Source organism: Bombina bombina, chromosome 4 (assembly GCF_027579735.1).
Source record: "Bombina bombina isolate aBomBom1 chromosome 4, aBomBom1.pri, whole genome shotgun sequence".
In the NCBI taxonomy this organism is placed as follows: domain Eukaryota; kingdom Metazoa; phylum Chordata; class Amphibia; order Anura; family Bombinatoridae; genus Bombina; species Bombina bombina.
Window position 1 is genome coordinate 31,313,873 of NC_069502.1, and position 13,657 is coordinate 31,327,529.

General features: G+C 39.9%; 1 protein-coding gene across 3 annotated transcripts in view; it reads left to right on the top strand.

The window, feature by feature from the left end:
- Positions 1–13,657, top strand: part of CAD (carbamoyl-phosphate synthetase 2, aspartate transcarbamylase, and dihydroorotase) — a 290,191-nt gene that overhangs the window by 179,086 nt on the left and 97,448 nt on the right. Inside the window, exons 36-37 of one of the 3 annotated variants that reach the window (XM_053709445.1) lie at positions 7,816–7,872; positions 13,422–13,466. The exons of 1 other annotated variant lie outside the window; for it this stretch is intronic. In XM_053709445.1, the coding sequence (XP_053565420.1) occupies positions 7,816–7,872; positions 13,422–13,466 (102 nt within the window). The remainder of the gene's footprint in view (positions 1–7,815; positions 7,873–13,421; positions 13,467–13,657) is intronic. One more of the 3 variants, XM_053709446.1, reaches the window with a different exon arrangement.

Sequence of the window (13,657 nt, forward strand, 5' to 3'; positions counted from 1 at the left end):
TAATGTATAACATTATTATAAAACTGCTGCCATCTAGTGCTCTTGCTAAGGTATAACATTATTATAAAACTGCTGCCATCTAGTGCTCTTGCCAGTGTATAACATTGTTATAAAACTGCTGCCATCTATTGCTCTTGCTAATGTATAACATTATTATAAAACTGCTGCCATCTATTGCTCTTGCTAATGTATAACATTATTATAAAACTGCTGCCTTTAGTGCTCTTGCTAATGTATAATATTATTATAAAACTGCTGCCATCTAGTGCTCTTTCTAATGTATTGCATTGTTATAAAATACTGCCATCTAGTGCTTTGCTAATATACATTAGCAAGAGCACTAGATGGCAGCAGTTTTATAACAATGTTATACATTAGCAAGAGCACTAGATGGCAGCAGTTCTATAATAGTGATATACATTAGCAAGAATACTAGATGGCAGCAGTTTTATAATAATGTTATACATTAGCAAGAGCACTAGATGGCAGCAGTTTTATAATAATGTATAACATTATTATAAAACTGCTGCCATCTAGTGCTCTTGCTAATGTATAACATTATTATAAAACTGCTGCCATCTAGTGCTCTTGCTAATGTATAACATTGTTATAAAACTGCTAATGTATAACATTATTATAAAGACTGCTGCCATCTAGTGCTCTTGCTAATGTATAACATTATTATAAAACTGCTGCCATCTAGTGCTCTTGCTAATGTATAACATTATAAAACTGCTGCCATCTAGTGCTCTTTCTAATGTATTGCATTGTTATAAAATGCTGCCATCTAGTGCTTTGCTAATGTATAACATTATTATAAAACTGCTGCCATCTAGTGCTCTTGCTAATGTATAACATTATTATAAAACTGCTGCCATCTAGTGCTCTTGCTAATGTATAACATTATTATAAAACTGCTGCCATCTAGTGCTCTTGCTAATGTATAACATTATTATAAAACTGCTGCCATCTAGTGTTCTTGCTAATGTATAACATTATTATAAAACTGCTGCCATCTAGTGCTCTTGCTAATGTATAACATTATTATAAAACTGCTGCCATCTAGTGCTCTTGCTAATGTATAACATTATTATAAAACTGCTGCCATCTAGTGCTCTTGCTAATGTATAACATTATTATAAAACTGCTAATGTATAACATTATTATAAAACTGCTGCCATCTAGTGCTCTTGCTAATGTATAACATTATTATAAAACTGCTGCCATCTAGTGCTCTTGCTAATGTATAACATTGTTATAAAACTGCTGCCATCTAGTGCTCTTGCTAATGTATAACATTGTTATAAAACTGCTGCCATCTAGTGCTCTTGCTAATGTATAACATTATTATAAAACTGCTGCCATCTAGTGCTCTTGCTAATGTATAACATTATTATAAAACTGCTGCCATCTAGTGCTCTTGCTAATGTATAACATTGTTATAAAACTGCTGCCATCTAGTGCTCTTGCTAATGTATAACATTGTTATAAAACTGCTGCCATCTAGTGCTCTTGCTAATGTATAACATTATTATAAAACTGCTGCCATCTAGTGCTCTTGCTAATGTATAACATTATTATAAAACTGCTGCCATCTAGTGCTCTTGCTAATGTATAACATTATTATAAAACTGCTGCCATCTAGTGCTCTTGCTAAGGTATAACATTATTATAAAACTGCTGCCATCTAGTGCTCTTGCCAGTGTATAACATTGTTATAAAACTGCTGCCATCTATTGCTCTTGCTAATGTATAACATTATTATAAAACTGCTGCCATCTATTGCTCTTGCTAATGTATAACATTATTATAAAACTGCTGCCTTTAGTGCTCTTGCTAATGTATAATATTATTATAAAACTGCTGCCATCTAGTGCTCTTGCTAATGTATAACATTATTATAAAACTGCTGCCATCTAGTGCTCCTGCTAATGTATAACATTATTATAAAACTGCTGCCATCTATTGCTCTTGCTAATGTATAACATTATTATAAAACTGCTGCCATCTAGTGCTTTGCTAATGTATAACATTATTATAAAACTGCTGCCATCTAGTGCTCCTGCTAATGTATAACATTATTATAAAACTGCTGCCATCTAGTGCTCTTTCTAATGTATTGCATTGTTATAAAATGCTGCCATCTAGTGCTTTGCTAATGTATAACATTATTATAAAACTGCTGCCATCTAGTGCTCTTGCTAATGTATAACATTATAAAACTGCTGCCATCTAGTGCTTTGCTAATGTATAACATTATTATAAAACTGCTGCCATCTAGTGCTCCTGCTAATGTATAACATTATTATAAAACTGCTGCCATCTAGTGCTCTTTCTAATGTATTGCATTGTTATAAAATACTGCCATCTAGTGCTTTGCTAATATACATTAGCAAGAGCACTAGATGGCAGCAGTTTTATAACAATGTTATACATTAGCAAGAGCACTAGATGGCAGCAGTTCTATAATAGTGATATACATTAGCAAGAATACTAGATGGCAGCAGTTTTATAATAATGTTATACATTAGCAAGAGCACTAGATGGCAGCAGTTTTATAATAATGTATAACATTATTATAAAACTGCTGCCATCTAGTATTCTTGCTAATGTATAACATTATTATAAAACTGCTGCCATCTAGTGCTCTTGCTAATGTATAACATTGTTATAAAACTGCTAATGTATAACATTATTATAAAGACTGCTGCCATCTAGTGCTCTTGCTAATGTATAACATTATTATAAAACTGCTGCCATCTAGTGCTCTTGCTAATGTATAACATTATAAAACTGCTGCCATCTAGTGCTCTTTCTAATGTATTGCATTGTTATAAAATGCTGCCATCTAGTGCTTTGCTAATGTATAACATTATTATAAAACTGCTGCCATCTAGTGCTCTTGCTAATGTATAACATTATTATAAAACTGCTGCCATCTAGTGCTCTTGCTAATGTATAACATTATTATAAAACTGCTGCCATCTAGTGCTCTTGCTAATGTATAACATTATTATAAAACTGCTGCCATCTAGTGTTCTTGCTAATGTATAACATTATTATAAAACTGCTGCCATCTAGTGCTCTTGCTAATGTATAACATTATTATAAAACTGCTGCCATCTAGTGCTCTTGCTAATGTATAACATTATTATAAAACTGCTGCCATCTAGTGCTCTTGCTAATGTATAACATTATTATAAAACTGCTAATGTATAACATTATTATAAAACTGCTGCCATCTAGTGCTCTTGCTAATGTATAACATTATTATAAAACTGCTGCCATCTAGTGCTCTTGCTAATGTATAACATTGTTATAAAACTGCTGCCATCTAGTGCTCTTGCTAATGTATAACATTGTTATAAAACTGCTGCCATCTAGTGCTCTTGCTAATGTATAACATTATTATAAAACTGCTGCCATCTAGTGCTTTGCTAATGTATATTGTTGTTATTAAACTGCTGCCATCTAGTGCTCTTGCTAATGTATAACATTATTATAAAACTGCTGCCATCTAGTGCGCTTGCTAATGTATAACATTATTATAAAACTGCTGCAGACATGTGTACACTTCTTTAGATTACATCCCTGCTTTTCATCAAAGGATAACATGAAAACAGACAATTTGATAAGTAGTAAATTTGGAAAGCTGTTTAAAATTGTATGTTCTATCTGAATCATGAAAGAAAAATGTGTTTTTTCTTTCTAATGACACAGTGAGTCCACGGATCATCTAATTACTATTGGGAATATCACTCCTGCCCAGCAGGAGTCAGCAAAGAGCACCCAGCAAAGCTGTTAAATATCACCTCCCATCCCTCCAAGTTTAGGTGCCTGGAAGAAGATTCTTCAATCAAGATTTTATTATTTTGAAGCAGAGCAAGTTTGTCCTGCTTCCTCCAGGGGTTTAGCCGTAGCCCATGTCAGTCTCTTCAGTAGAACAGTGGTGGCTTTTAAGCAGTTGGGAACTTGTGGGTACAATCCTCAGTGCGCCTGCCCTATCCGGAAAGCCTGACTAGGATTCAGTCTCTCCACGGGCCCATGTGAGGGACAGGACCTTTCATAGCATGTGAGCTGCCCTGCTGCTGGGCAGATTGTTCTTCAGGTAAGTACCTAAGTTTATTTTCTTGATGAATATGGCACTTTTTCAGTTAAGCCTGATTTTGGGACACTAACAATCCTATTTGGAGTTAATGGGATTTTAGTAGGCAGTGTGTGCAATTACTGGGGACGTTTAGTCTTTTTTGGAGAGAGGCTCAGACGTATTTTATTGTTCCAGTTCTGAAGGCTCAGATATGGTTATTGTTCCAGTTCTGAAGTCTCAGATATGGTGGTTGTTCCAGTTCTGAAGTCTCAGATATGGTGGTTGTTCCAGTTCTGAAGTCTCAGATATGGTGATTGTTCCAGTTCTGAAGTCTCAGATATGGTGGTTGTTCCAGTTCTGAAGTCTCAGATATGGTGGTTGTTCCAGTTCTGAAGTCTCAGATATGGTGGTTGTTCCAGTTCTGAAGGCTCAGATATGGGTGGTTGTTCCAGTTCTGAAGGCTCAGATATGGGTGGTTGTTCCAGTTCTGAAGGCTCAGATATGGGTGGTTGTTCCAGTTCTGAAGGCTCAGATATGGGTGGTTGTTCCAGTTCTGAAGGCTCAGATATGGGTGGTTGTTCCAGTTCTGAAGGCTCAGATATGGGTGGTTGTTCCAGTTCTGAAGGCTCAGATATGGGTGGTTGTTCCAGTTCTGAAGGCTCAGATATGGTGGTTGTTCCAGTTCTGAAGGCTCAGATATGGTGGTTGTTCCAGTTCTGAAGGCTCAGATATGGGTGGTTGTTCCAGTTCTGAAGGCTCAGATATGGGTGGTTGTTCCAGTTCTGAAGGCTCAGATATGGGTGGTTGTTCCAGTTCTGAAGGCTCAGATATGGGTGGTTGTTCCAGTTCTGAAGGCTCAGATATGGGTGGTTGTTCCAGTTCTGAAGGCTCAGATATGGGTGGTTGTTCCAGTTCTGAAGGCTCAGATATGGGTGGTTGTTCCAGTTCTGAAGGCTCAGATATGGGTGGTTGTTCCAGTTCTGAAGGCTCAGATATGGGTGGTTGTTCCAGTTCTGAAGGCTCAGATATGGGTGGTTGTTCCAGTTCTGAAGGCTCAGATATGGGTGGTTGTTCCAGTTCTGAAGGCTCAGATATGGGTGGTTGTTCCAGTTCTGAAGGCTCAGATATGGGTGGTTGTTCCAGTTCTGAAGGCTCAGATATGGGTGGTTGTTCCAGTTCTGAAGGCTCAGATATGGGTGGTTGTTCCAGTTCTGAAGGCTCAGATATGGTGGTTGTTCCAGTTCTGAAGGCTCAGATATGGTGGTTGTTCCAGTTCTGAAGGCTCAGATATGGTGGTTGTTCCAGTTTTCATTCCGGTTCTTGGGGGACAGTCAGTGTGTTTTTACTATGAGAAGCAACGTCTCTGGCATTAATAATAATGGTGAGCGGCTTCTTCTAGTTAGATTACGCCCACGAATAGGAAGGGCGGGCTTCTGAGGAAATTAGTGTTGCGCACCTTTCCGGAGCTTTTCATGTTGGTTCCGGTCCGGGCTGTTAATGCATCTCTGCTTAAAGGAATCAGTGACAAGTGTTTTGAACAGCTAGACTTTAGTTTGGATCATAGTTTGAGGAATCCGGTTCACAGGGGGGACAGGTAGCAAGGAGTCCTGAGGTGAGGAGGCTGCCTGAGGGTTATAGTAAACTGCTTTTTTTGCGGTAGTCAAGGAATAAAAGAAAAATTCTTTCTACTTTTAAAATTTAAAGTGACAGTAACTGTTTTTGGTATTAATATTTTCAAACTTAAATAATGCTGTTGAGACTCCTCCCTGGAGTCATAACCTTATTCTTAAAGTTCTTCAACAGGCTCCGTTTGAGCCTATGCATTCCTTCGATATTAAGTTATTATCTTGGAAAGTTTTGTTTCTTGTTGCAATTTTTTCTGCCTGCAGAGCCTCACAACTCTCGGCGTTGCAGTGCGATTCCCCTTATCTTATTTTTCATTCTGATAATGTAGTTCTGTGTTCTAAGTTAGGGTTCCTTCCTAAGGTGGTTTCGGATAGGAACATTAATCAAGAAATTGTTGTTCCTTCTTTGTGTCCTAAACCACCTTCTCATAAGGAGCGTCTGCTACACAACCTAGATGTGGTGCGTGCGTTGAAATACTATTTATAGCCGACTAAGGATTTTCATCAGTCTTTGGCTCTGTTGGTTTGTGGTATTCTCTGGGAAACTTAAAGGGACAGTCTACACCAGAATTGTTATTATTTTAAAAGATAGATAATCCCTTTTTTACCCATTCTCCAGTTTTGCATAGCCAACACAGTTATATTTATATATTTTTTACCTCTGTGATTATCTTGTATCTAAGTCTCTGCAAACTGCCCCTTTTTCAGTTCTTTTGACAGATTTGCAGTTTAGCCAATCAGTGATAGCTCCCAGGTAACTTCACGTTCACGAGCACAGTGTTATCTATATGAAATACGTGAACTAACACCCTCTAGTGGTGAAAAACCTGTTAAAATGCATTCTTAAGAGGCGGCCTTCAAGGTCTAAGAAATTAGCATATGAACCTCCTAGGTTAAGCTTTCAACTAAGAATTCCAAGAGAACAAAGCAAAATTGGTGATAAAAGTAAATTGGAAAATTGTTTAAAATTACATGCTCTATCTGAATCATGAAAGTTTATTTTGGACTAGACTGTCCCTTTAAGGGTCAGAAAGCTACGGCTACTTCTCTTTCTGTGTGGCTGAAGAGTATAATTCGCTTGGCCAATGAAACCGCTGGACAGCAGCCTCCTGAGAGAGTTACGGCTCATTCTATGAGGGCTGTTTCCTCTTCCTGGGCATTCAAAATGAAGCTTTTGTGGAACAGATTTGCAAGGCTGCAACTTGGTCCTCTACACTTTTTCTAAATTCTATATATTTTGATACTTTTGCCTCGGCTGAGGCTGCTTTTTGGAGAAAAGTTTTTCAAGCAGTGGTGCCTTCTGTTTAGGTTCCTGTCTTGTACGTCCCTTATCTGTGTACTCTAGCTTGGGTATTGATTCCCAATGGTAATTAGATGATCCGTGGACTCATCGTGTCATTAGAAAGAAAACAAAATCTATGCTTACCTGATAAATTTCTTTCTTTCTTGACACGGTGAGTCCACGGCCCTCCCTGTTTTTTCAGACAGTTTTTGTCATGCTATAAACCTCAGGCACCTCTGCACCTTGTTGCTTCCTTTCTCTCCTTTTACTTCGGTCGAATGACTGGGGTTGGAGGGAAGTGATATTTAACAGCTTTGCTATGGTGCTCTTTGCCGCCTCCTGCTGGGCAGGAGTGATATTCCCAATAGTAATTAGATGATCCGTGGACTCACCGTGTCAAGAAATAATTAAATGTATCAGGTAAGCGTAAAGTTTGTTTTTATGCACCTTTTATTTAGCACATCTGTAATTTTACATCTTCTACAGTCATTGGTTTATGCAAATCATCCGTAACCCGTTGCAGAGATTAGACGGGTTTAACCTAAACTTAGTGTAACAGCCAGCAGGCGATATTAATAGCTACATGATGTGTTAGACATCCCACAGAATTCTTATGACATTGGTATGTCCTTTTAAATGCTTTTAGAAGAACTGAAAGTTAACACATCACTACAGACCCTATTGTCTGGGCACTAAATATCTTGCTTGTAACCCAGGACGTTCTATTGCAAAAGGGAACCACGTCTCTGTTCTTTATGGTAGCGGAGCAATACCCCCCAACTTGCGCACACATTCATCTAATATTATATTATGCTCTTCAGCTCCGAGGAGGCTGCTTGTGACGCTGCACGGTGTCCGGGAAAAAGCTGCCAGGATGGGTAATAAACAGCTTGTTAATCAGGGACGGGGAGGGAAATTGTATTCATCTTGTCCCAATCAGGGTTAATTGTTTTTATCAGCATTAGAAATACTAAATATATCGTTAATCAGCAACTTCATCGGAAAATCACAATTAATTATCTGGGCTATGTCTGTTGTAAGCACAAATCAGCTAATTAGCATCAAGTCTGCTAGGACTAATCAGCACTGCTACCCAATCAACCTAACACAGCATCAGGTGCTGTATCCACTGCTGGGGGTTGTGGGAGATGAACTCTGCACACTGACCACTAATATGAATGTACAAAACATATAATTAGTGATGATCCTGATGTTCAGATTCTATGGAAATCTTTATATGAGTTGTTACTGGTGTACGTGTGCTGAGAGAAGTCTGTCTCTTCCCAGCAGTGATAGGTGAGAGCTGTTATATGGAAAACATGATTGGGTTATTGATCTCATGTATTTAAACCAGAAACTAAATGATTCTCTTATTAATTATCAGCTAGGGCAGTTCTCAGATTGTTAGACTAAATAATACGTAAAACCTGTAAGAGATGTGAGAGTCACTGTGCTTAGTAATACACTATACAGTAGGGTTATGCTCAGTCTATAGAACTGAATAAGAGGTGAGTTACTGACCGTACAGCAGTGAGAGGTCATCTGTATTACTAGGTACAGTCTATAGAACTGAATAAGAGGTGAGTTACTGACCGTACAGCAGTGAGAGATCATCTGTATTACTAGGTACAGTCTATAGAACTGAATAAGAGGTGAGTTACTGACCGTACAGCAGTGGAGGTCATCTGTATTACTAGGTACAGTCTATAGAACTGAATAAGAGGTGAGTTACTGACCGTACAGCAGTGAGAGGTCATCTTTATTACTAGGTACAGTCTATAGAACTGAATAAGAGGTGAGTTACTGACCGTACAGCAGTGAGAGATCATCTGTATTACTAGGTACAGTCTATAGAACTGAATAAGAGGGGAGTTACTGACCTTACAGCAGTGAGAGGTCATCTGTATTACTAGGTACAGTCTATAGAACTGAATAAGAGGGGAGTTACTGACCGTACAGCAGTGAGAGATCATCTGTATTACTAGGTACAGTCTATAGAACTGAATAAGAGGTGAGTTACTGACCGTACAGCACTGAGAGATCATCTGTATTACTAGGTACAGTCTATAGAACTGAATAAGAGGTGAGTTACTGACCGTACAGCAGTGGAGGTCATCTGTATTACTAGGTACAGTCTATAGAACTGAATAAGAGGTGAGTTACTGACCGTACAGCAGTGAGAGGTCATCTTTATTACTAGGTACAGTCTATAGAACTGAATAAGAGGTGAGTTACTGACCGTACAGCAGTGAGAGATCATCTGTATTACTAGGTACAGTCTATAGAACTGAATAAGAGGTGAGTTACTGACCGTACAGCAGTGAGAGATCATCTGTATTACTAGGTACAGTCTATAGAACTGAATAAGAGGTGAGTTACTGACCGTACAGCACTGAGAGATCATCTGTATTACTAGGTACAGTCTATAGAACTGAATAAGAGGGGAGTTACTGACCGTACAGCACTGAGAGATCATCTGTATTACTAGGTACAGTCTATAGAACTGAATAAGAGGGGAGTTACTGACCGTACAGCACTGAGAGATCATCTGTATTACTAGGTACAGTCTATAGAACTGAATAAGAGGGGAGTTACTGACCGTACAGCACTGAGAGATCATCTGTATTACTAGGTACAGTCTATAGAACTGAATAAGAGGTGAGTTACTGACCGTACAGCAGTGGAGGTCATCTGTATTACTAGGTACAGTCTATAGAACTGAATAAGAGGTGAGTTACTGACCGTACAGCAGTGGAGGTCATCTGTATTACTAGGTACAGTCTATAGAACTGAATAAGAGGGAGTTACTGACCGTACAGCAGTGAGAGGTCATCTTTATTACTAGGTACAGTCTATAGAACTGAATAAGAGGTGAGTTACTGACCGTACAGCAGTGAGAGATCATCTGTATTACTAGGTACAGTCTATAGAACTGAATAAGAGGGGAGTTACTGACCGTACAGCAGTGAGAGATCATCTGTATTACTAGGTACAGTCTATAGAACTGAATAAGAGGTGAGTTACTGACCGTACAGCAGTGGAGGTCATCTGTATTACTAGGTACAGTCTATAGAACTGAATAAGAGGTGAGTTACTGACCGTACAGCAGTAGAGGTCATCTGTATTACTAGGTACAGTCTATAGAACTGAATAAGAGGTGAGTTACTGACCGTACAGCAGTGAGAGATCATCTGTATTACTAGGTACAGTCTATAGAACTGAATAAGAGGTGAGTTACTGACCGTACAGCAGTGAGAGGTCATCTGTATTACTAGGTACAGTCTATAGAACTGAATAAGGTGAGTTACTGACCGTACAGCAGTGAGAGGTCATCTGTATTACTAGGTACAGTCTATAGAACTGAATAAGAGGGAGTTACTGACCGTACAGCAGTGAGAGGTCATCTTTATTACTAGGTACAGTCTATAGAACTGAATAAGGTGAGTTACTGACCGTACAGCAGTGAGAGGTCATCTGTATTAGTAGGTACAGTCTATAGAACTGAATAAGAGGTGAGTTACTGACCGTACAGCAGTGAGAGATCATCTGTATTACTAGGTACAGTCTATAGAACTGAATAAGAGGTGAGTTACTGACCGTACAGCAGTAGAGGTCATCTGTATTACTAGGTACAGTCTATAGAACTGAATAAGAGGTGAGTTACTGACCGTACAGCAGTGGAGGTCATCTGTATTACTAGGTACAGTCTATAGAACTGAATAAGAGGGGAGTTACTGACCGTACAGCAGTGAGAGGTCATCTGTATTACTAGGTACAGTCTATAGAACTGAATAAGAGGTGAGTTACTGACCGTACAGCAGTGAGAGATCATCTGTATTACTAGGTACAGTCTATAGAACTGAATAAGCGGTGAGTTACTGACAGTACAGCAGTGAGAGGTCATCTGTATTACTAGGTACAGTCTATAGAACTGAATAAGGTGAGTTACTGACTGTACAGCAGGGAGAGGTCATCTGTATTACTAGGTACAGTCTATAGAACTGAATGAGGTGAGTTACTGACCCTGACCTCTCAGCAGTGAGAGGTCATCTGTATTAGTAGGTACAGTCTATAGAACTGAATAAGAGGTGAGTTACTGACCGTACAGCAGTGAGAGGTCATCTGTATTACTAGGTACAGTCTATAGAACTGAAAGAGATGAGTTACTGACCCTGACCTTTCAGCAGTGAGAGGTCATCTGTATAAGTTGGGTATATATAGGGTATGGTCTGTAGGATAGGACAAGAGGTGGCTTACTTTGTACCTAGTAATACAGATGACTTTTCACTGCTGTATGGTCAGTCTATAGAACTGAATGAGGTGAGTTACTGACCATACAGCAGTGAGAGGTCATCAGTAGGGTACTACACAAGAGGTGAGTGATTTAGTTGATGGTTGACCATAGAATTGCCTATCCGTGCAATAAATGCCTTCCTTCCTCCTAGAGGTACATGGTCACTAGTTGATGGCTAGCACAAAAGTAATTTGTCACTAATTGATAAACCTCTGAAGCAGAGTTCCCAGTGTCCATTTCCTCCTCAGGACATAAGCTGTAGCCTAGAGGGAAGTGATGTTATGTGAGTGGCCACTTAGGATTTCTTTCTGATCAGGTGACTCAGACTAATATGGTCTGTATGGTCTCTTGTTATATGTAATTGTATGTACAATAACTGCAGCTCACCTGCTTTTTATAGTTTCCATAAGTACAGTACTGGTTGTGATGGGGCACTCTGTGTACTCGATTCTAGCCTGTGCCAATGAATGTTGCCATAAGTCTCATTTTGCTTTAACACTATCCAGGGGGGCGGGGTACAAAGGATTTACCAAGCTCTTCTAGGTCACACATTGATAAAATAACCACAACCTTCAAGTCCTCATGCCCCGCTTTTGCCCTTGGCTCAGGTGCCTGGCTGTGTGGGTTATGTCATTACTCCAATATTAGTTTTTTAGCCTTGTCTTGGTTAGATGCTGGGCCTGGGTTACAGTAATGACCTTCTGGAGCTTCTTTTACGCCTCTCCCTGTATATGACCAGCATTTTGTGCTTAGTTTTAGTGTTTTAGTATTTCTCAACTGGAAAATGCAAATACTGAGAGATGAATGACTGCCATTTCTTAAAATGCTATCAAAGGAAATGTGTTCCGTTCTAGAGGTGCGATCACTTGGCTCAAAGTATGTTAGATGAAACCTCTAGGTTATCTTACCCTGTATGTTAGGCTTCCTAGTATGGATTAAGGGGTCGATTTATCAAAGGCTTTCGTTAGCCTTTGAGCCCCTACAGCTGCAGGTTCTCACACGAGAACCTGCACGCCGTACTTAACAAGCAGCGGTCATCAGACCGCTGCTTCACTAACCTTTCGCCACCTCTTGTTTGGCGAAATTTAGTCTCCCTGGTCATTTCCGACCAGGGAGATTGACAGCTCCTGCCCGTGCATGATTGGCTGTACGCGGGCATGGGGCGGGATTGCGCAAAATAGCGCTCGTGTGCAATGCTGAATTCCTCCACAAGAATTCAGACCGCCAGAGGCCAGCTGCAGCGGACTGGGGCGCATATGTGCCCCTGTCCGCCTCAGCTTGATAAATTGCCCACTAAGGGGTACTACACACTCACAATATTGTGTCTCTCTCTCACACACACACACACACACACACACACACACACTTTCTCACACTCACACTTTCTCACACTCACACTTTCTCACACACTCACTTTCTCACACACACACACTTTGTCACACCCACACACTTTGTCACACACACACACTTTGTCACACACACACACTTTGACACACACACACACACTCTCTCTCTCTCTCTCTATCACACACACACGCACACACACACTTTGTCAAACGCACGCACACACACACTTTGTCAAACGCACGCACACACACACTTTGTCAAACGCACGCACACACACACTTTGTCAAACGCACGCACACACACACTTTGTCAAACGCACGCACACACACACTTTGTCAAACGCACGCACACACACACTTTGTCAAACGCACGCACACACACACTTTGTCAAACGCACGCACACACACACTTTGTCAAACGCACGCACACACACACTTTGTCAAACGCACGCACACACACACTTTGTCGCACGCACACACACACTTTGACACACGCACGCACACACACTCTCTCTCTCTCTCACACACACACGTATGTATATGTATATATATTAAAATGGTTAATGGCAAGATTGTGAGTTTTTGCCAGTACACACGTGTGTATACACTTGCACTATATGGGTAGGTTGCAACGTTTTTCTTTCTATTTTTTCTATACCTTGCACTAGATCTAGATGATGCTCCACAGAACATAGCAGATTGTGAGCTAGGCAGGTTCATGTATATATGTCCTTGTGATGTCCTCTATGTCCTCACTGACCAATCTGCATGCTTTGTCTCTGTGCAGCCGAGGAGCAGAAAGAGAAGCCGGCCAAGAAGTCAGCGGAGACAGGTTACTATTATGTATAAGTGAGCGATTGGTCTGGCACGTGCACTATTGCTCTGTCTTGTTGCCTGCAGAGACCACCTCATTTCTCTTACATCATTAATTCGTTTTTAGGTTCTTTTTGGGAGTGGGACCCAGCTGTTTGTTAAATGCTCATTGCCTGTTTGCTGGTTCCTTCATCTCTCATTTGTTTCTCT